Source organism: Tamandua tetradactyla, chromosome 16 (assembly GCF_023851605.1).
Source record: "Tamandua tetradactyla isolate mTamTet1 chromosome 16, mTamTet1.pri, whole genome shotgun sequence".
NCBI classification, from domain to species: domain Eukaryota; kingdom Metazoa; phylum Chordata; class Mammalia; order Pilosa; family Myrmecophagidae; genus Tamandua; species Tamandua tetradactyla.
This window is the reverse complement of record NC_135342.1, coordinates 60714011-60733742: the sequence shown is the minus strand read 5'-3', so window position 1 is coordinate 60733742 and position 19732 is coordinate 60714011. Positions and strand designations below refer to the sequence as shown.

General features: G+C 36.6%; 1 protein-coding gene across 3 annotated transcripts in view; it reads right to left on the bottom strand.

The window, feature by feature from the left end:
• CBFB (core-binding factor subunit beta) overlaps positions 1–18840 on the bottom strand; it is a 97558-nt gene extending 78718 nt beyond the window's left edge. For all 3 annotated transcript variants that reach the window (XM_077132685.1, XM_077132683.1, XM_077132684.1), the window contains exons 1-3: positions 18486–18840; positions 18156–18242; positions 13093–13209 (exon numbers count right to left, since the gene is read on the bottom strand). In XM_077132685.1, coding sequence (XP_076988800.1) covers positions 13093–13209; positions 18156–18242; positions 18486–18563 — 282 coding nt within the window. In that variant the 5' untranslated portion in view covers positions 18564–18840. The remainder of the gene's footprint in view (positions 1–13092; positions 13210–18155; positions 18243–18485) is intronic.
• Between the last annotated feature and the right edge of the window lie 892 nt (positions 18841–19732).

Sequence of the window (19732 nt, the reverse complement as noted above, 5' to 3'; positions counted from 1 at the left end):
TCCAGACCAAAAGGGGGAAAAGAAGTGTAATAAATAAGGTATCTGTGGCTGAGAGAGTTCAAATAGAGTCAAGAGGCTATTCTGGAGGTCCCTCTTACACAAGCTTCAGTTTGACATTGCTCCCTGGCATAACTTGCCAAACCCCAACCAAAATAATTCCAGCCAATCCTAAACAACACCTAGGGCAATATATAAGATTCTACAAAGTTTCCATGCACTAGGGTTAACTTTCCAGAAACCTACAATCTCCAGATGGGTTCCTGGACCAGGTAAGTCCTGAAGCCTAGAGGGCCCTGCTTCTCCAGGGCATCGGCCAGTTCCATCTCCCTATCCCATGTTGCTGACAGTCCCTTCCAACATGAAAGTTTTGGAATGGCCATGGCCCAAATACCCTAAAGATTGGAACAGGAAGATCAAAGGTGATAGTGGAGTTATACAGGGAGGGTAGGGTTTCACAAACAAATACGATTGTTGAATCATTAAATGGATGTTTCTTTTAGTTTCCAGTGTAAAAAGACAGTCTACACAATGGGAGACAATATTTGGAAACGATATATCAAATAAAGGTCTAGTATTCAGAATTTATAAAGAGACTGTCCAACTCAGTAACAAAAAGACAGACAATCCAATTACAAAATGGGAAAAAGACTTGAACAGACACTTCACAGAAGAGGAAATACAAACGGCCAAAAGACACATGAAAAGATGCTCAACTTCCCTGGTTATTAGGGAAATACAAATCAAAACCACAATGAGATATCACCTCATACCCACCAGAATTGCCATTATAAATAAAACAGAAAACGACAAGTGCTGGAGAGGATGTGGAGAAAGAGGCACATTTATCCACTGTTGGTGGGAATGTCAAATGGTACAACCACTGTAGAAGGCAGTTTGGCAGTTCCTCAGGAAGATAAATACAGAATTGCCATATGACCCGGCAATACCATTGCTAGGTATCTACTCAGAGGACATGAGGGCAAAGACACAATCGGACATTTGTACACCAATGTTTATAGCAGCATTATTTACAATTGCTAAGAGATGGAAACAGCCCAAATGTCCATCAACAGACAAGTGGCTAAACAAGCTGTGGTATATACATATGATGGAATATTAAGCAGCTTTTAGTTTCCAGCGTCTTGAAGCAGCTATAAATAAAAATCTGGAATTGTTACCCATGCCAAACTCTGAAATCTGTTCTACAACTAATTGCTATGCTGCGCTTTGAAATTTGTTGCTTTTTTGTATATGTTATTTTCACAGAACAGAAAAAAAAAGTTGATTGTGATGATAAAAAATTATTTATTCCTTCCAGCCTCCTATGTTCTGGAGAAGCTAGAAAGAAAAATCTGAAATGATGGTATGGTGGCCCATGAAAAACTCTGGGATCTGTCCTGTAACTATTTGTTGAAGAGTGCTCTGAAAACTACTGTTTTTTTTTCTTTCTTTGCTTTGTATATATGTTCTATTATACAATTAAAATAATAACAATGATAATAAAATTAAAAGAAAAACTGGGCCAAGGACTTAAATAGACATTTCTCCAAAGAAGATATTCAAATGATTGATAAACACATGAAAAAATGGTCAACATCATTAACCAATAGAGAAACACAAATAAAAACTACAATGAACTAACTCTTCATATCCACTAGGACAGCTATTATTTAACAAATGGAAAATAACGAGAATGCAGAGAAATAAGAACCCTCATACATTGTTGATGGAAGGTAAAATGGTGCAGCTGCTGTGTGGAAACAGTTTGGCTATTCCCTAGAAATTTAAAAAGAATTACCACATGTTCTTGCAGTTCCACTCCTAGTTATATATCCTAAAGAACTGAAGGCAGGGACTCAAACAGATACTTGTATACCAATGTCCATTGCTGCATTATTTCACAATAGCCAAAGGTGGAAGCGACCCAAGCGTCCATTAACAGATGAATAAAGTACAAAATGAAGTATAGCCTACAATGGAATATCATTCAGCCAGAAAAAGAAATAAAGGGCTGGTAGATGCTACAACATGGATGAACTTGAAGGCATCATGTTGAGTGAAATAAGCCAGACACAAAAAGATAAATACTGTATGACTTCTTACATGAAATACTTGAAGCAAATTCACAGAGACAGAAAGCAGGACAGTGCTTACTAAGGGTGAGGGGAGGGGCGATGGGGAACTACTACTAAATGAGTATGAATTTTGGTTTGGGATGATGAAAATAGTCTGGAAATAGATAGTGGTAGAACAGTATTGTCAATGTACTTAATCTCAATAGAATTGTCCACTAAAATGGTTACACTTATTTTCGTGGTGTTATTTTACCACAATTAAAAATTATTTTTGGATATTCAATTGTAAAACTATCTCATAATGATTTTTTAGAATCTAGAATACATAAAGTTCTCTTATAACTCAATAATTCAATTTTTAAAAATGAGCAAAGTATCTGAAAGCCATTTCACCAAAGATACAGAAGTGGCAAATAAGTACATAAAAAAATGCTCAATAGGGACAAATTAAAAGCAAAATCACATACTTCCATATACCTACCAAAGCAGATAGAAAATTAAAAAGACTAAATACAAAGTGTTGGTGAAGATGTGAAGGAACCAGAACTCTCATAAAGTGCTGATGGGAATGCAAAACGTTAATCATTTTGATTACTTTGGAAAGTAATCACTTTGGAAAATAGTTTGTCAAGTTAAAAAAATTATACTCAACCAAATGACCCAGAAATTCCAGTCCTAGATATTACCCAAGAGAAATGAAAGCAAATGTCAGCATAAAAGACATGTAAGTGAATGTTCATAGCACTATTATTCATGCTATGAATATAACTCAAATGAAAATAACTCAAATGTCCATCAACTAGCATATAGATAAACAAAACACGTTTTGTTTGGAATACTACCCAACAGTAAAGAAGAACTGGCTATTGAGAAGCACGGTACTTGGTGACAGCCAGACACAAAAGACCACATACTATATGACTATGCTTATGAAAGTCTAGAAAAGACAAAAACTATAATGCAAAGCAGATCAGTAGTTGCCTGGGCCAGAGTGCCAAGGGGACTGACTACAAAGGAGCATAAGGAAACCTTGTGAGGTGATGGAAATGTTCTATATCCTGACTGCGGGAGTAGTACATGTATACATGTTACTGAACTGTACACTTAAAATGGATGAATTTTGTGGTATTTAAATAATGTTGATTGAAAAAAAATCAATTGTAAGAGAAAATAGGAAGAAATAAAACTAAGCTATAAGAAGTCCTATTCAAAAATTAACTCCTTCAGCTGGTAATATTTCAATAGCCTTTATCCTTTGGTACTTAAATTGATCATTAAAAATACTGGGGATAGAAGTAGAAGCAAGGGGGACAAAGAGTTAAGGATGTTCCTCTCAGATATATTATTTCTATGTCTAACTTAGAATATATAACTCAAACAGGGCCAAGACTGAAAAGTTTGCCTTTATACTAAAAGGTAAATCCAAGCAAATAATGCAGTTAAAGAGGAGAAGGGAAATAAAGTGAACATACATTCTTCAAGTACTTCAGAACTACATTAACCATGCAAATCCATGTCAACTTTAACTTGAAGGTACTCTAACATACCAATTTTAAAACATTCTTAAGTCATACATGGAGTCAGTCAACTCTCTCCCTTTAGAAATAATTGAAATAAAACCTTTTCTTTAAAAATATAATAGGCCCCATCTTTGAACTAAATGATTTTTAAGGTATTATAATATACATAAAACATATTAAATAAACCAGATTATTTCTTACTTTAATACACTAAATTGTCAAAAACTAAGTGCTGGAAAATACACTTCATATTTTAGTTAAATCAAAATACTTAAAACCAGCATCTAAGAAAGTAGGTTGTAATGTTACCTCAATTTCTCTTGGGGGAAAAATAATCACGTACCAAAGCTTTACCACACATATCTTTTATTCGGAGTGAGCAGGCTAGCTAAAAGGAAGGAACTTGTTCAGCTTGAATAGGATTTCTGAAATTTAACATCAAGGAGTCCTGTAAACCATACCAAATGGTGGGTGGTATATAAACAGAAACAATATTTATTTTGGGAAAAGATCTTGCAGGTACGTAAATAAAAGGCTCCAGAAGAAGCAGCATCACAGATATGTAGAAAAGACCATTTGAAACAAGATTAAATCAAATGCTGTTAAATTTTGTTTTCCTATTTTATGCTCATGAAACTCAACAAGTTTTAAGTATAAAATCTAGAAATGGAAAAAAATGAACATAAAAACAACAATAAAAAGTATCAATTCTAATAACATACATTTATAACTGCCTATCAGTGTCTGCTGTTGTTTTCTGACCATTAATTAAAATGAATAAATTATAACCAGGAATATAGCAATCATAAAAAAGAGAGTTTAACATCTCTCTGAGGCTAATTTATTAAAACTAGATACTACATTTAATTTCTAAAGAAAAATGGCAAATAAGAAGCAGCACTGAAAAGTTCATTTTTTCAACATTTTTCATACCTTTTATCCTTCTATCCACAAAGTGAGATCATTTTAGAAGCAGCATATACACAATCATAATTCAAAATCCCACTGAGGCTATGAAACACAGAATGCATGCAAAAATCATTAAGCAGACCACTGATGACTAATAACTTATGGTCAACCATAATCACCTGAATTTGTTTGAAATGAAAAAAATAATTGGAAATAGGTCCAGAGTGGAAATACCAAAGGAATTAAGGTTGTTTTGCCTACCAATATTTAAGAATGATTTAAATTCTGATCAGTTGCCTTCCGTGTTTTCTGATAGCCAAATGAGAGGAAATCAGTTTAATTTAGAGAATAATTAAGAACATTTTGACTGTCAGGATTTGTAACACACAAAGATGCAAAGATGTTTCAACATCTGGCTCCGAGAAACAAAGCTGACCTAAGGCATGCTTATAGCACTAAAACTCCGTGATTAAATTATCTATTATCTCAAAACTATTAAATAGCCTAACTTTGCATAGGGTTTTACGATTTAAAAGGCATTTTCCTATATTCTGGTACCTCACTGAATCTTCACGAGATATAATAAGGCATATATTCTGATCCCTATTTAAGAGTAAAGTTACAATTGTCATTTGACTCAAATCCAGAGCTCTTACCACTATAATGTTATTATTTTAAAACTTTTCTAAGAAAGACCATTATTAAGAGCCCACACAGACAGTTCAGATGGACCCCTGGGTGTAAAAGTTTCAAACATATTTGAAAAACAGGTTATAAAATTCTGTGCTCAAACTTGATGTTGCATAATATAGTTATGGCTAGTTATTCATTAACAGATTTTCTTTATTAAAGATCCTTGGTTTGAAAATATTCTATTTCTATAACCACAAAGGCAGAAAGAATGAATCAAAGAAGTCATTTAGCTGAGCCCATTTTCTTAAATCATAAAACAATACTTCAAATAAAAGAGAATATAGAACTTCTTGTTTCCTCTCTATTAGCATTCTATTTTTTTAGAATTCACTAAATTTAAATGGATATTGTGGTAGCTGACCTCCAATTAGCCCAGCCTCCTGGTATTCACACCCACATGTAATTTTGTTAAGTGTGTGTCAGACTGAGTGACACACTTCTAACAAAAAGAACAAGACATAAGTGACTTGGAGAAAAAGTTACAAAAAAAGGGATAATTTCATTTTTTCTCTTTTTATCTTGGAATTCACTCTGGGGGAAGAAGCCATGTCGTGAGCATCCTATAGTGAAGCCCACATGCAAGGAACTGAAGTCATGTGAGTGAGCTTGGAAGTGGCTCCTTCAGTTCAAGTCAAGTCTTCAGAGACTACACCACCCCAGCCAAGTCACCCTCAGAAACTGTATGAGATCATAAATACTGAAAGTTATTAAGTATTTAGGCAATTTGCTACAGAGAAGTAAATAACTAAATAGATTTAATTAACAATTCAGAATAAAAGAATTTCTAAAAGTAATTAATTATAATTTTATGCCTCCAACTTAACAGATTTTGGTGGTATTAGAAAAACATTATTTTAATAAAGAAAAACTGCACAAACTGAGGCCAACTAATAATTTTTGATCATTCACACAACAGAATTATTTGCAGACTATAAAGAGATTGGTTTTGAAAATTCATTTTATACTTACATAATTTTATTCATGTTAAAAATTCATCCTCTAAACCAAAGCTATAGGCTGAGCCCCCAATCTTGGGGCTTATTCATATGAAACTTAACCCCACAAAGGATAGGTCAAGTCTACTTAAAATTTAGGCCTAAGAGTCACCCCCAAGAGAGCCTCTTTTGTTACTCAGATGTGGCCTCTCTCTCCAGCCAACACAACAAGCAATCTCACCACCCTCCCCCTGTCTACGTGGGACATGACTCCCAGGGGTGTGGACTTTCCTGGCAACATGGGACAGAAATTCTAGAATGAGCTGAGACTCAACATCAAGGGATTGAGAAAAACCCTAGAATGAGCTGAAACTCAGCATCAAGGGATTGAGAAAACCTTCTCGATCAAAAGGGAGAAGAGTGAAATGAGACAAAATGGCAATGGCTGAGAGATTCCAAACAGAGTGGAGAGGTTATCCAGGAGGTTATTCTTACGCATTGAGTAGATATCACCTCATTATTCAAGATGTAATGGAGAGGCTGGAGGGAACTGCCTGAAATGGAGAGCTGTGTTCCAGTAGCCATGTTTCTTGAAGATGAATCAATAATGATATAGCTTTCACAATGTGACTGTGTGATTGTGAAAACCTTGTGTCTGATGCTCCTTTTATCTATCTACCTTGTCAACAAATGAGTAGAACATATGGAATAATAATAAATAATAGGGGGAACAAATGCTAAAATTAATTTAGTTTGAAATACTAGTGATCAGTGAAAGCGAGGGGTAAGGGGTATGGTAGATATAATCTTTTTTTTTAATTCTGTTTTTGTTTTATTTCTTTTTCTATTGTCTTATTTCTTTTTCTGAATGGATGCAAATGTTCTAAGAAATGATGAATATGCAACTAAGTGATGATATTGTGAATTACTGATTATTTATGTAGTTTTATTTCATTTGTTAAATTTTTTTAATTGATAAATAAGTTTTTTAAAAATTCACCCTATAAATTCTACCAAATCCAGATTTAAACTAAATTTAAATTCCCAACTAGAAAAACAAATAGTCTTTGCACCGAATACTTTGATTTTATATATGAGTGCATATAAATAAATATATATATAAAACATCCTCAAAAATTATACCAACTTGCCACATGCTGTCCAAGCCACATACATAGATTTCAAAATGCAATGTTTAAAAAACCTAGCTATAAATCGATATAACCTATTTTCTAAGAGTTTTAACACTTCTACTAAAATTATAGATAATATATTTAATCTCTCTACTGGTATGGTATCAACTGATTTATTTCTCCTTTAAGAAAAACACAAACAATTTAAGAGTTTGGCAATATATGAACTTGCCATACTGGATGCTGCTTTACAAACTGGGGTCTGGAAACAAGACCAAGACATCCAAATGTACAATGGCAATCATTAGAGTTACGGAAAGAAATGAAATAGTCAATAAAGACTGTCAAGAAAAAGAGAAGAAACTGAGGTCAGAGCTCAAAGTTTAGCTTCCCTAAAGAAAAACAATCTAAAAGGAGACACAAATGGGAGGGTTGGGGATCAGGCATTTAGGAAATGAAACATGAAAACCAATAAAGCAAATTTCACAGAAAGTTGTATGTGTCACATACTGAAAAAGATGGTAAGAGCCCAATTTATTATGTTTACATGCCACACACCACAGCAGATATTTTACATATACAAGCATACCTCAGAGATATCGCAGACTTGGTTCCAAGCCACTACAATAAAGTGAGTCACAAGAATTTCCAGCATATATAAAAGTTATGTTAACACTACACTGTAATCTATGAAGTGTGCAATTGCATTATGTACAAAAAAAATTTTACGTACCTTAATTAAAATATGACACAGAGACACTAAGTGGGAACATGCTGCTGGAAAAATGGTGCCAATGGACTTGTTCGACGCAGGGTTTCACATCTTTCAGTTTGTAAAAAATACAATATATACAAAGCACAATAAAGCAAAGCACAATAAAACTAGGTATAACTGTATACAATCTCTAATTCTCCATCAATCTTACAAATTAAGTTCTATTATCATTCTCAACTTGCGAAAACAGGTTCAGAAAAATTAAATATGGAGTTAGTTACCAGAGGTGGAAAATTATATGCCAGGTCACTCTAACTCCAATAGCCAACAAACACATAAAAATATGTTCAACGTCATTAGTCACCAGAGACATGCAAATTAAAACCACAATGAGATACCACTACACACTTCTCTTGATGGCTAAAATAGAAAAGACTGACAAAATCAAGTTTTGGCAAGGGATGTGAAGCAAATGGAACTCTCATTCACTGCAAGTAGGAGTGTTTGGCAGTTTCTAATAAAGTTTAACCTACACATACCACACAAGCTCGTAATCTCACTCCTCGTAATTCACCTAAGAGAAATGAAAAAAAAAATGTGCCCTCTCCCCCACTCAAACATTTATATGAAATTCTAAGAAAAGGCAAAACCACAGTGACAGAAAGCAGATCCATAATTGTCTGTAATAGGACGAAGGAGTGGAGGTGGGTAACAAACTGTAAAGGGCATGAGGAAATTTTGGGAGCAGGGAAACATTATCTATCTTGACTTACATGGGAACGTGAACTTGTTAAAACACAAATGATATACTTAAAATTGGTACATTTTACTGTATGTAAATTATACGTTGGTAAAGCTGACTTTCTAAAAGGCCACTGAACTCATGGTAAGTAAATGAAGAGTCACATATGAAAAGACAGTGTCATTATTTAAGAAGTTAAGGGTGGAGGGGTGAGGAAATGGAAGCTGTCAGTAACAAGCTACCACAACAAACTCACATCTTAAATGGACCTAAACTTCTCCTCCATCTTAGTAAATCCAAAGCCTTCCCCATTTCAGATGATGGCAACTCCAATACCCTCAGTTGTTCAAGCTAGAAAAACTCCAATCCATAAGCAAATCCTGTTGGCTTTTCTTCAAACCAGACTATGACTTACTTCTCACCACCTCTACTTCTACCGTTTAAGTCTCTCACCAGGAATACTACAACAGCCAAACTAGTCTCCCTGTTTCACTCTTGCCCCCTATAGTCTCTTGTTAACTCAGCAGCCAGAATGATTCTTCCAAAATCTAAGTCAGATCATTCATCCACTTAAAAACCTCCAACTACTTCCCATTTCATCAAAATAAAAGTCCATGTCATTTGCACCCTGATGTTCATAGTGGCACTATACACAATTGTTAAAATATGGAAGCAATTCAAGTGCCCTTCAACAGAGTGGATAAACAAAATGTGGTATATACAGACAATGGAATATTATGCAGCAGTAAAACAAAATGAAGTCCAGAAGGATATGACAACATGGAGGATACTGTATAAACTCAATGTTTATGACTAGTAAAGATGACAATGTCAAGGCTCAGGCGAGCTGAATGAGTTGCTCACTGGGGCCAAGAAGTGATCAGCTCTCAAAAGAAAAATCAATGCAACTTCCTCTGATATTTTGCTCTAGTATGATCTGGAAGAAGAATTTGGGGACAGATAGGGAATGTGGTGCTCTCCTGCCCACATTACTCTCCCTCCGTTCCCCCTTCTTTCCTCTGTTTTTCTTTCTCTCTTCTCTCCCCCCTCTTTCCTTCCCTAAAAATAAATTTTTTTTTAATCCATGTCATTACAATGTCTTACTATGGTCATATGAACTGGCTCCATTTTCTCCCTACTATTCTCCTCCTTGCTCAGTTTTCTCCAGTCCCACCCTGCTTATCGAACACATGATGCATGCTCCTACTTTAGGGCCCTTACAAGGGAGTTTCCTCTGTGGGGAACACCTTTCCCCTGATACCAATATGGCTCTTCAAGCCCTAACCTCCTTCAGGTCCCTACTCAAATATGACCTTCGTCATCCCAGGACCACCCTATTTCAAGCTGCAAACCTTCCTCATACCTTGTACTCTTTTACCATCTTTATCTTACTCAACTTTTCCTTTTACATCTTATAAGATGCTACATAACTTACTCATTTATCATGTATATTGTCTACTTCTTCAGTCCTCCCATAAAACAACCTCCAGGGCAGAAATCTTAATTTTGTTCATTGGTGTATTTCAAATGCCTAGGACAGTGCTCAGTACACATAACAGATATTCATTAAATACACAATGAATGCGTGAATTTTTTATAACTTTGTCAGGTTCTGGGTTAAGCAGTGAACACACAGTATCTCATTTAATCATTATAGCATACCTGGGAAGTTACACATCATCCTCATTTTACAGTTGAGGACCATAAAGGTTAAATAACTTGCCGAAGTTACTTAGCAGTAAATGAAGAAGCCAGGATTTAACTCAATTATACCTAACTCCAAAGCCTTAACCTCTACAGTTTTCTCAAAGTTTGGGTGTGAATGGGAAGGACTTCAATAGAGAACTAGGTTGAGGGAATGCAGAAGAAAAGACACTGAGTTGAGATCCAATATAAGCAGAGGCAAATAACATTTGGGAAAGTTCCTACAATTTCCTTCAATTTTGGTCCTAGTCCTGTGGGGACAGAAATAAAAGCTAATGGTCAGCAGCAAGAGACCATGAAAAGGGAGGGAGAGAAATGAGAGTCCCCAACAGCCTGAGCTTCACAGCTGAGAAAACACATCAGTGCCTTTTCTCTAAATTCTTTGGAGTATTTTAACGGAGTGGTTTGGAGAATTGTCCTAGCAATATTTTGCCTTAAAATGCTTTTTTATGTTAAATCCTATTAGTCTAGTACAGGTTTTGCTAAAATTATTTTTGAGAAATACATGATCTATACATAAACATTCACAGATTTAAATCTGAGGGAAAGATACTGATTTTTGCCAGTGTTACCATCATTCTTGGAACACAGCCACACTCGTTTCTGTATGTACTGTCTATGGCTATTTTCACACTACAACAGAAGACTGAGTGTCTAGAGACAGTATGCCTACAAGACTGCAATATTTACTATCTGATCTTTTACAGGAACACCTAAAATCACTATTAATAAAATGTAAATTTCCTGATGGTTTGCATCAGTTCTATCCTTTTCTTGATGGATTTGAAAACATATCCTCTAAATACCAGAACAAGTCACCCAGCATTTTTTATTACTGTTCATATAAGTGAAAAAATATCAATGACAAGTCCAAGGATAACGTTGGTGAACAGGTATTATCAAATCACTTCAAGCAAACATACCTTCTAGTAGAATAATAACCCATTTATTACTTTATTAAATACTGACGACTTCAGTAACAAAGAGATATTAATCTTTTTCCTCCCTATTATTTATTTTTATTCCTTATGTTCTACTCATCTGTTGACAAAGTAGATAAAAGGAGCATCATACACAAGGTTTTCACAATCACATAGTCACATTGTGAAAGCTATATCATTATTCAATCACCTTCAAGAAACATGGCTACTGGAACACAGCTCTATATTTTCAGGCAGTTCCCTTCAGCCTCTTCATTATATCTTGACTAACAAGGTGATATCTATTTAATGTGTAAGAATAACCTCCAGATAACCTCTTGACTCTGTTTGGAATCTCTTAGCCATTGACATTTTATTTTGTATTGAGATATTAATCTTGAAGTCTTAAAATCATTTAGCATTGGGAGGAAGGAATTTTTTTGGTTTATGATTTTAGCATCTGAGCCACCATGTTAAACAAAAGTTAAGGAAGTGTTTTGAATAAAGAAAAATCACTTTCTTTGTTTATTTACACATACAAGCACCATACAAACAAAAAGCAATCTTAAAATGACTTCCCAAATTCTCCTTTATTATATAAGAATTATCAAATAGTAAAATCTGGAACATGTACATTTAATTTTCCAAGTCAATAAGCTAATACTCAGAAAAGCAAATTACTTACTCATTTTAAAAATACTGTAATCCATTTTTCCTCCCCCAATCCAAAGATTAGTTGTTAGGTTTGTTAGCCACAAAAGATCAAACAATTTCAGAAAATTAAATAAAACAAAAACTTCTTTATTGTATATATACAAGATTAAGAGTCCTTTTTCTAATATAACCTATTACAAAAATCTTTTAATTTCCTCAAGGAATATTTAGATGTTTCTTATATTTGCAAACCAGTTATGTTATTCATGACTACACTTAAAAAGTAATTTGGCAAGCTGATAAACATATATGGGAACAAATTGCAAAGGAAAAAGAAGAACTATTGAGTATAAAACTATGTCAAAATTTGAAAAAGCTTCTTTTAAAAATCTTATTTCAAGAAGTCAACTTTTACATTAACCAATCAATCAATCCAAGATATTGTTCATTAAGATTTCACCAAAACCACAAAATACACTCAACTTTGATTTTAAGAAGGGCTCTCAACTTAAACACTTTCATCTACATTTCTCTAATCTTTAACCTAAACTTTCAATGAAAACATTTTAAGGCATCTATATTTTCCCAGCTTTTCTTCAAAATAAAAAAATTAATTTATTTCCAAGTTAACATTTTCACATTTGTTTTTCTCAAAATTAAATTTGCTCCATTAACAGGAGTAGACAGTAACCCATGATATTAAATTGTAAGCCTACAGAGCCTTTTTCCACTTTTCTCTTAATTTCAACTTTTTATAGCATTGTATTCATACTCATTTTAGTAAACACAAAAAACTTCTTGTCAAAATTTTTAAAGGAATTAAGTTTTGAAGGTTACATGTAGGAAAGCATACTATTCTCCTTAAGGGTCAGAACTTTCTATGGTAAATACATGAAATTAATAATGAGGTAATATAAAAAAGTTTGACATGATTTTTAAAAATTGTATTACATTCTTGGAATATGGAATGAAAACAAATCTGATTAGATGCTTGTGTAACCAGACCTGTGATCTCATTAAAATGTATACCATTAGATAATCTGCAATAAAACAATCCACAGTATTTCAAATTGCAAAGAAATGTTTTCCTACCTTGCCTGCTTCTCTCTCTAAGTCGACATACTCCCGGCTAGGTGTTTGTCGCTGTTCTCCCTGCCAGCTGGCCGGAAAAAACTGGAGAGACAGATTGGTTCCTGTGGCCACAAAAGCCTTTTAGAAAAATCAATACAAACAGGATCAGGAGCAGGACATTACATAAATTATGCAGGCAGTCATTTATTTTTACATCAGTTTATGTCTTGAGCCAGGCAGCACAGAGAATGTTTAAAAAGTAAAAAAATAGGCACTCATCATTTTTCTTAAGTATTAAGTTACAAACATCTGATTCCATTTTGAGGACATTTGCTATTGGCTGCTTAAATATAAAATCAGACATGGAATCAATACTTTCTTTCAGGTCAATTTTTGCTGATGTTAGGATCGTCCATTGCTAATGTCTAACCAGAAGCCACCATATCTGCATTTTAAAATTTGTATTTTTAAATACTAAAGTCACTGAAGATCTAAAGATTTTGAAATTTAAAGCATACCACAATAAAGTTGTCAGTTTATTTTTTCTTGATTTCCTTTGCCCAAGGAAACACCACATTCTAAAATCCATGTTAAAAAATGTCTTGGGACTGTCTCTTCTGTGATAAACCATACATTAACATATGATGTGACAGCACTTTTCATCTCTCTAATACCTTGGATGATTTTTAAAATATGTATTTTCTAAAACTGACTTTAGGAGAACTGGATCTGTCTATAACAAAAGAGGAGTGTGTTCATGTCAACATTTATAACAGATTTGGCTGGCACAGCTCAACAGACAATCTAAAACCACTTCAATAAAGTGTCATGCTGTGTAGCCCCTAAGCAATGTAAGTCTGTATTTATTTCCCCATATAAAAAATTGAAAGAACATGGCCCTTCATCATGAGGGAAACCCAGAAACAAGAAATAAAAAGCATTAAAAAACAAACACATTTTTCATCACCTAAATGTAAACCTTTTCTGGCTGAAAGTAGAGAAAGTTTTATTTGTTCTATTTCACTAATTAAAACTGAAGCATAATTTGTTTCCAACCACACAGTCTTCATCTGAAAGCAGGAGTTTCACGAATTTGTTTAAAGCCATCAGTTGATGCAGCTATCCACTAGATCCTCTGATGGTTAACAGTTTAGGTTCAATAGAGGTAAAAAAAAATTATACTCCCCATTTCTATTATTGGTACTCTATGTACATTTGTTAACCTAATTACTAAATCTCTAGACTTCTTTGATGGCATCTCCCTAATCAACCTAGGGTATTCTCTTTTTCTGATATTCTATATGAATATAGACTGAACTAATAATATCAGCCTTTATAAAAAAATCTTTCTCCCACTTTTAGCCTAAGTTTAAAAAGCAATGAAACAAGGCTAAAGGAATCAACCATGGCACCTCTAACCTTGGTTCAAATGAAACGCACAGACTCTGGAGGCAAACTACCTAGGCTGTATGACCTGGAGCAAATTACTTAACCTCTCTATGCCTTAATTTCCTCAGTATTTGTAAAATGATTAGAACAGTACCTAGTAAGCATTACATACATACTGCTAAATAAAATAAGAGAAATAGCTTTGAGCCTGATAAGAGAGCCAACTTTTTCATTCATGTATTGAAATTCTCCAAGCAGAATGATTGCAGATTAACAAGATATTCAGCCCATGAATGAATGTTCTGTTTTAAGAATCCTCAGGCATATTTCTTCAGTATTCACCTACTAAAAAACCCTTCTACCTCCAGTGCACCCTAAATCAGCTCTGTGCTATGTAAAGTCTGCACATTTTATTACCTCCCTGTCCATCTGAATGCCAACCTCAGAAAAGATTTCCTGCTTCATCACTTTATGCCCATTAGAGCATCAAGATCCCTCTCTCTGAGACAGAAGTGGTAAAACAGATCATTCTAGAAGAGTATTTCCCAAACTTATTTGACCACAGAATTCTTTTTAATGGGATACCAACACATACATAAGTGTTGGGAAAATTCTATTTGAAAAAATTAGTTACATGATATAATGTCTGTACTAAGATTTCCAGACTGCCTCAACTACATTTTATAAATTTCATGAATTACAAAATAGCACATCTTGTCGTCAATCCAACACACTTTTTTCAATTTCCAAGATTAAAAAATACCATTAGTTTGTACTGCTTTCACACTAATCACCATTCCACTCATATTGATTTTCTTCCATTAATTATTAGTGTGAAGACATCTCTTAACACTATTATTACAATAAGAATTGACAGATTTACCTTTCACCCATAACCTCTTATTTCTTCCTGTGATAAGAAATCAAGGTAAGTTTTATAGTTAAGTAGAGAAGCAAATCACAGCCTTAAATTCTTTCACATCTAAATACAAAATAAACTCATTAACCTCACTGATACGGTACAGAGGCATTTAAAATAAAAAGAATTTTAAGAGGAAAACTAGAGCAACTGGAGCAGGAGATACATTGGGAATAATTTTAAGAACCATGTATATTTTTACCGTACATAGGTACGGTCAGAATAGAGGCTAAATTATATATTTTCTACAACCAAATAAGTAGAATCCACAGCCTCCTCAAAAAATCACAAGATAAATTTCAGGCATTAAATTAAGTAACATCTAAACTCAAATAATTAAGTATTTCTTATGAAAAAGGCGTTGTATAAAGTATATACAAAATTAACGTGGTCTCCACCCACTAGGATTCAACCACCTTGTAATAAAAGGTGGATCATACTGAATTAAAGTGATAGACTAAAGAAAAGGGAAACATGAAATTCATCCTTCCAATACAAATTACATCATTTAACAAAATGTGTGCTGTCTTAAGCGAAAATCTTAAACAGATTTCAATCTACCTTATTTAACCTTTAATGCTTGTCACAAAGTAAGAACTTAGTAAAATCTGTAAGATCAGACATTTGGAGGGGGGTGACGGATAAACCTAGAAGGTCAGATTCATCCCTGGAAAGAAAGTTATAACGAATACAAGCAACCTGTAACACTGCTATAATATCATAACAACACCGTAATATGGCAATTCACATATACTATGGGTTAAATAATGACCCCAATTTATAATTTCATGAAATAAGTCTAATATGAAACTTCTAATAACTATGTGTCACTACTTCTCCGGAAAACTTCAGCTTCAAAAATAGTGATAGTACTTTGCAGTTCATTCTTTACATCTACATCCATTATCTCTAGGAAATCCACCGGTCAGGTATTCTATCCACCTTTTTGCAAAAGAAAACCCAAGCAAAGGATGATACAGTAAAACATATGGATTAAAAATAAATAAATAAATGGGGGAACAGTTAAAATAAATTTAGTAAACTGAAATGCTAGTGATCCACTAGCAAGTGAGTGGCAAGGGGTATAGAAAAAAAATAGGGGAAACAAAAGCTAAAATATATTGGGTAGATGGAAATACTAGCAGACAATGAGAGGGAGGGGTAAGGGGTATGGTACGCAAGAGGTTTTTTTCTTTTTATTCCTCTTTCTGAATTGATGCAAATGTTCTAAGAAATGATCATGGTGATGAATATACAACTATGTGATGATATTGTGAGTTATTCATTATACAGTAAGAACGGAACGATCATGTTGTAAGCATGATCATGTTTATATGTTGTTATGCTTAAAAAAATTTTTTTAACTTAAAAAAATTTAAAAATTAAACAAGGATAAAAAAGGTTTTAAAAAAAGGATGTTGGTGACAGGATCAATTCATGAATGATTTTATCTTCTATCACTCAGCACTAAAACAAAAAATATGTTTTATACACTTGAATCACATAAATATTACAACTACTCAAGAAACCTGAAAGTAGCTAAGGGCTGGAGATTGTCTTCCATAACATGAATTTGTGACCAAATACCCTACAGCTCCTGATAAATTTAACAGTATCTATCCATAATGAAATTCTAAAAATCTCCATTCTCAATAATAGAATATTTTTTTAAAATAAATTTGGGTAATGAAATGAAAAGGGTGCATGAAAAAGGTGAATTGTATGGTATCCGAATTATACCTCAATTGAAAAATAAATCATCTATAAAAGGATGGAAGAAGTAATGTTCCCATTATGTTTTCCTTCTGTTAACCCCAGCTCAAAACGCAATGTAGCTTCTAGTTTCTGCAAATACAATGGGCCCAAATCACAAAAATTACAGATTTATATGATACAGTACTTCAACCTTTTTTTTTTTTAGTAACCAACTTCTTTTCTTCAGTTTCTTCCTACCCATTTTTTGGCCTTATTCCCTCCTCATCAGCACCTCTAACAAGAAGAACGAAAAGGAGATGAGGGAAACTAGACACTTGGATTTTCTTTTCAACGCGTTTGGTGGACAAAAGGCATCAAAACCACGACCTAAAAAAAATAGTCCTCATGTATGGGTTTCACATCTCCGCAGTTCCTTAGGAACTGCAGCACTAAACGGAGTATGTGTTTTAGGTTTGAAAGCAGACTATAAATTTCTTTCCAAGCCTCTTGAGTCTTAACATTCTAAGAAAAGAGGGTAGCACGTCTTTTAAGGCTACTTTTTTCCTCTCTATTAGGACAATAGATGACTGGCGGAAAGATTTATTCTCAGCTGTACTGGGAGGGATGTGGTTTCACATATAAATTTACCAACAAATTTAGCTTCTAAGAAACAAACTTTTACTTAGTAGCCAGAACCTTGAATGAAACCCAATTCTTTGTCCTAGTGGGTGTTCTCCCTACAAATACCCCGAACCCTTCATGGGTATCACAGCCTTTGCAGTGACCTTTCCTTGTTTAGTTTGGCTCAGGTTTGAGTTCCACCCGTGGTAAATTGTTTGCCGAGCCGGGTCTGGGAACGCAACCCATCCGCAGAGGGCCACCGGGAAAGCGTCTCCCCTCGAGGACGCGGCCCGCCAGTGTCTGGTTTCGCATTTTGAATCCCGAGTAGGAAGTGAGTCGGCGCCCGCTCAGTTCCGGGAGCCGCGGCGCGGTCCGGAACCGGCCTGGGCCGCGGGGCCCCGCGCAACAAGTGACCGCGCGCGTCTCGGAGCCCCGCGCACCCGGGCCCCTCACGACTTACGATTTCCGAGCGGCCGTCGCGGCAGGCGTTCTGAAAGCGGGCTTGGCGCTCCTCGTGGGGCCGGTCCCTGAAGCCGGTGTACTTAATCTACAAGGCAGAGACGGCCCGAAATCAGAAGCCAAATCCGCGGCGCCGCCCGCGCGCCCGCCCGCCCCGCGCGGCGCCGATAAGGGCAAGCAGAGTCTGCGGGCAGACGGGGCCGGGCGAGATTGCCCCTTCGCGGGCGCTCCAGCCGGGGGGATCCCGGGGCTGCGCCGCCCAAACTTTTCTCCGCCCGGGCCCATTCGGGGCGCGCCGCGGCCTCGGCGCCGCCCGCCCGCCTGGCCTCACCTCACACTCGCGGCTCAGCTTCCTGAAGAACTCCTCGTTCTCGAACTTGCTTCTCTGGTCGGGGACAACGCGCGGCATCTTCCCGCCCTGAGGCCGCGCCACCTGGCCGGGGCTCCGGGCTTGCACAGGCACCCTGGCCGGCTCCGCGGTGACCGACTGACCGCCCACCCGCGGCGCCCTGACTCCCGCTTCCCTTTGTTTCAGGCGCCCGCCCGCCCGCGTCGGCTCCCGCTCTCCTAAGCCCGAGACGCCGCGGTCCGCTCGAGCCCAGCCCACGCCGCTGTCGCCGCCTCAGCCGTTGCTCGCCGCCCGCGCAGACCCAGCTCTCGCCACCCCCGGCCGCCACCGCCGCCACTTCCTCTCACCGCCCACCTCCCGCGCCCGCCCCGCCCCGCCCCCCGCCGGCCCCACCCCGCCTCCTTGCGCGTCCGCCCGCCCCAAACTCTGGCAAACAAGACGCACCATTCACAACTCTGCGACCCGTGCTGCGCATGCGCCGCGCACCCTCCGGCTTACGGGGCTGCGGAGCTGAGGTGCACAGAGCGTTCTGCCTTACCCAGTCCTCTTTCTCCGGCCCGCGCGAGGTCCGCTCTGTGTGGAACCGCCCTGTGGAGGAGCTGACTGGTGCTTGGCCGTCTGGAGCTGCAAGCGCGGAGTCTTTTTCTGCCCTTCATCAGAGCTCTGGAACTTGCGGGCACCCCAATCTCGCGGAATAACCCCAGTTCGTTATCCAAGTGCGAAGGAATCTGAGCCCTAGGACTTTGCACCTCAAAACCGACGAGGAGTGTAGATAGTGCTCAAAGGTGGAAATAGACCAATGAATCCATCTGAATCCGTATCATAGTGGAAAGGTAGCGGCGGTTGGAGTCAATCGGACCTGAGATGAAATCCCACTCATCTCCTCTGCCTGCCGGCTTGGGGATCTTGGATAAGTTCTGGACAGCAAAGCGTCAGTGTCCTTATTTCCAAAATGCAGATAATCACAAACGGCAATATTAGCGTGATAGCCTTTGTGTAAGTGTAGCATATAGTGGGCTCTGAATAAATGTTAAGTTTCTAAAGAAAAAACTAAATTTTATATATGAGCCATTGCCAGTCCATATATTTACCTTCATGTGCAATCAAATCCTGAAAAACTAGATCTTCAATTCCTAAGGAAGTTATTTAGTTTAAGCCGGAGAGAATCTGACATTAGGTTCATACAAGAACTTGATTCAAAGTTGGTTCTCAGTAAACAAAATTGGTGT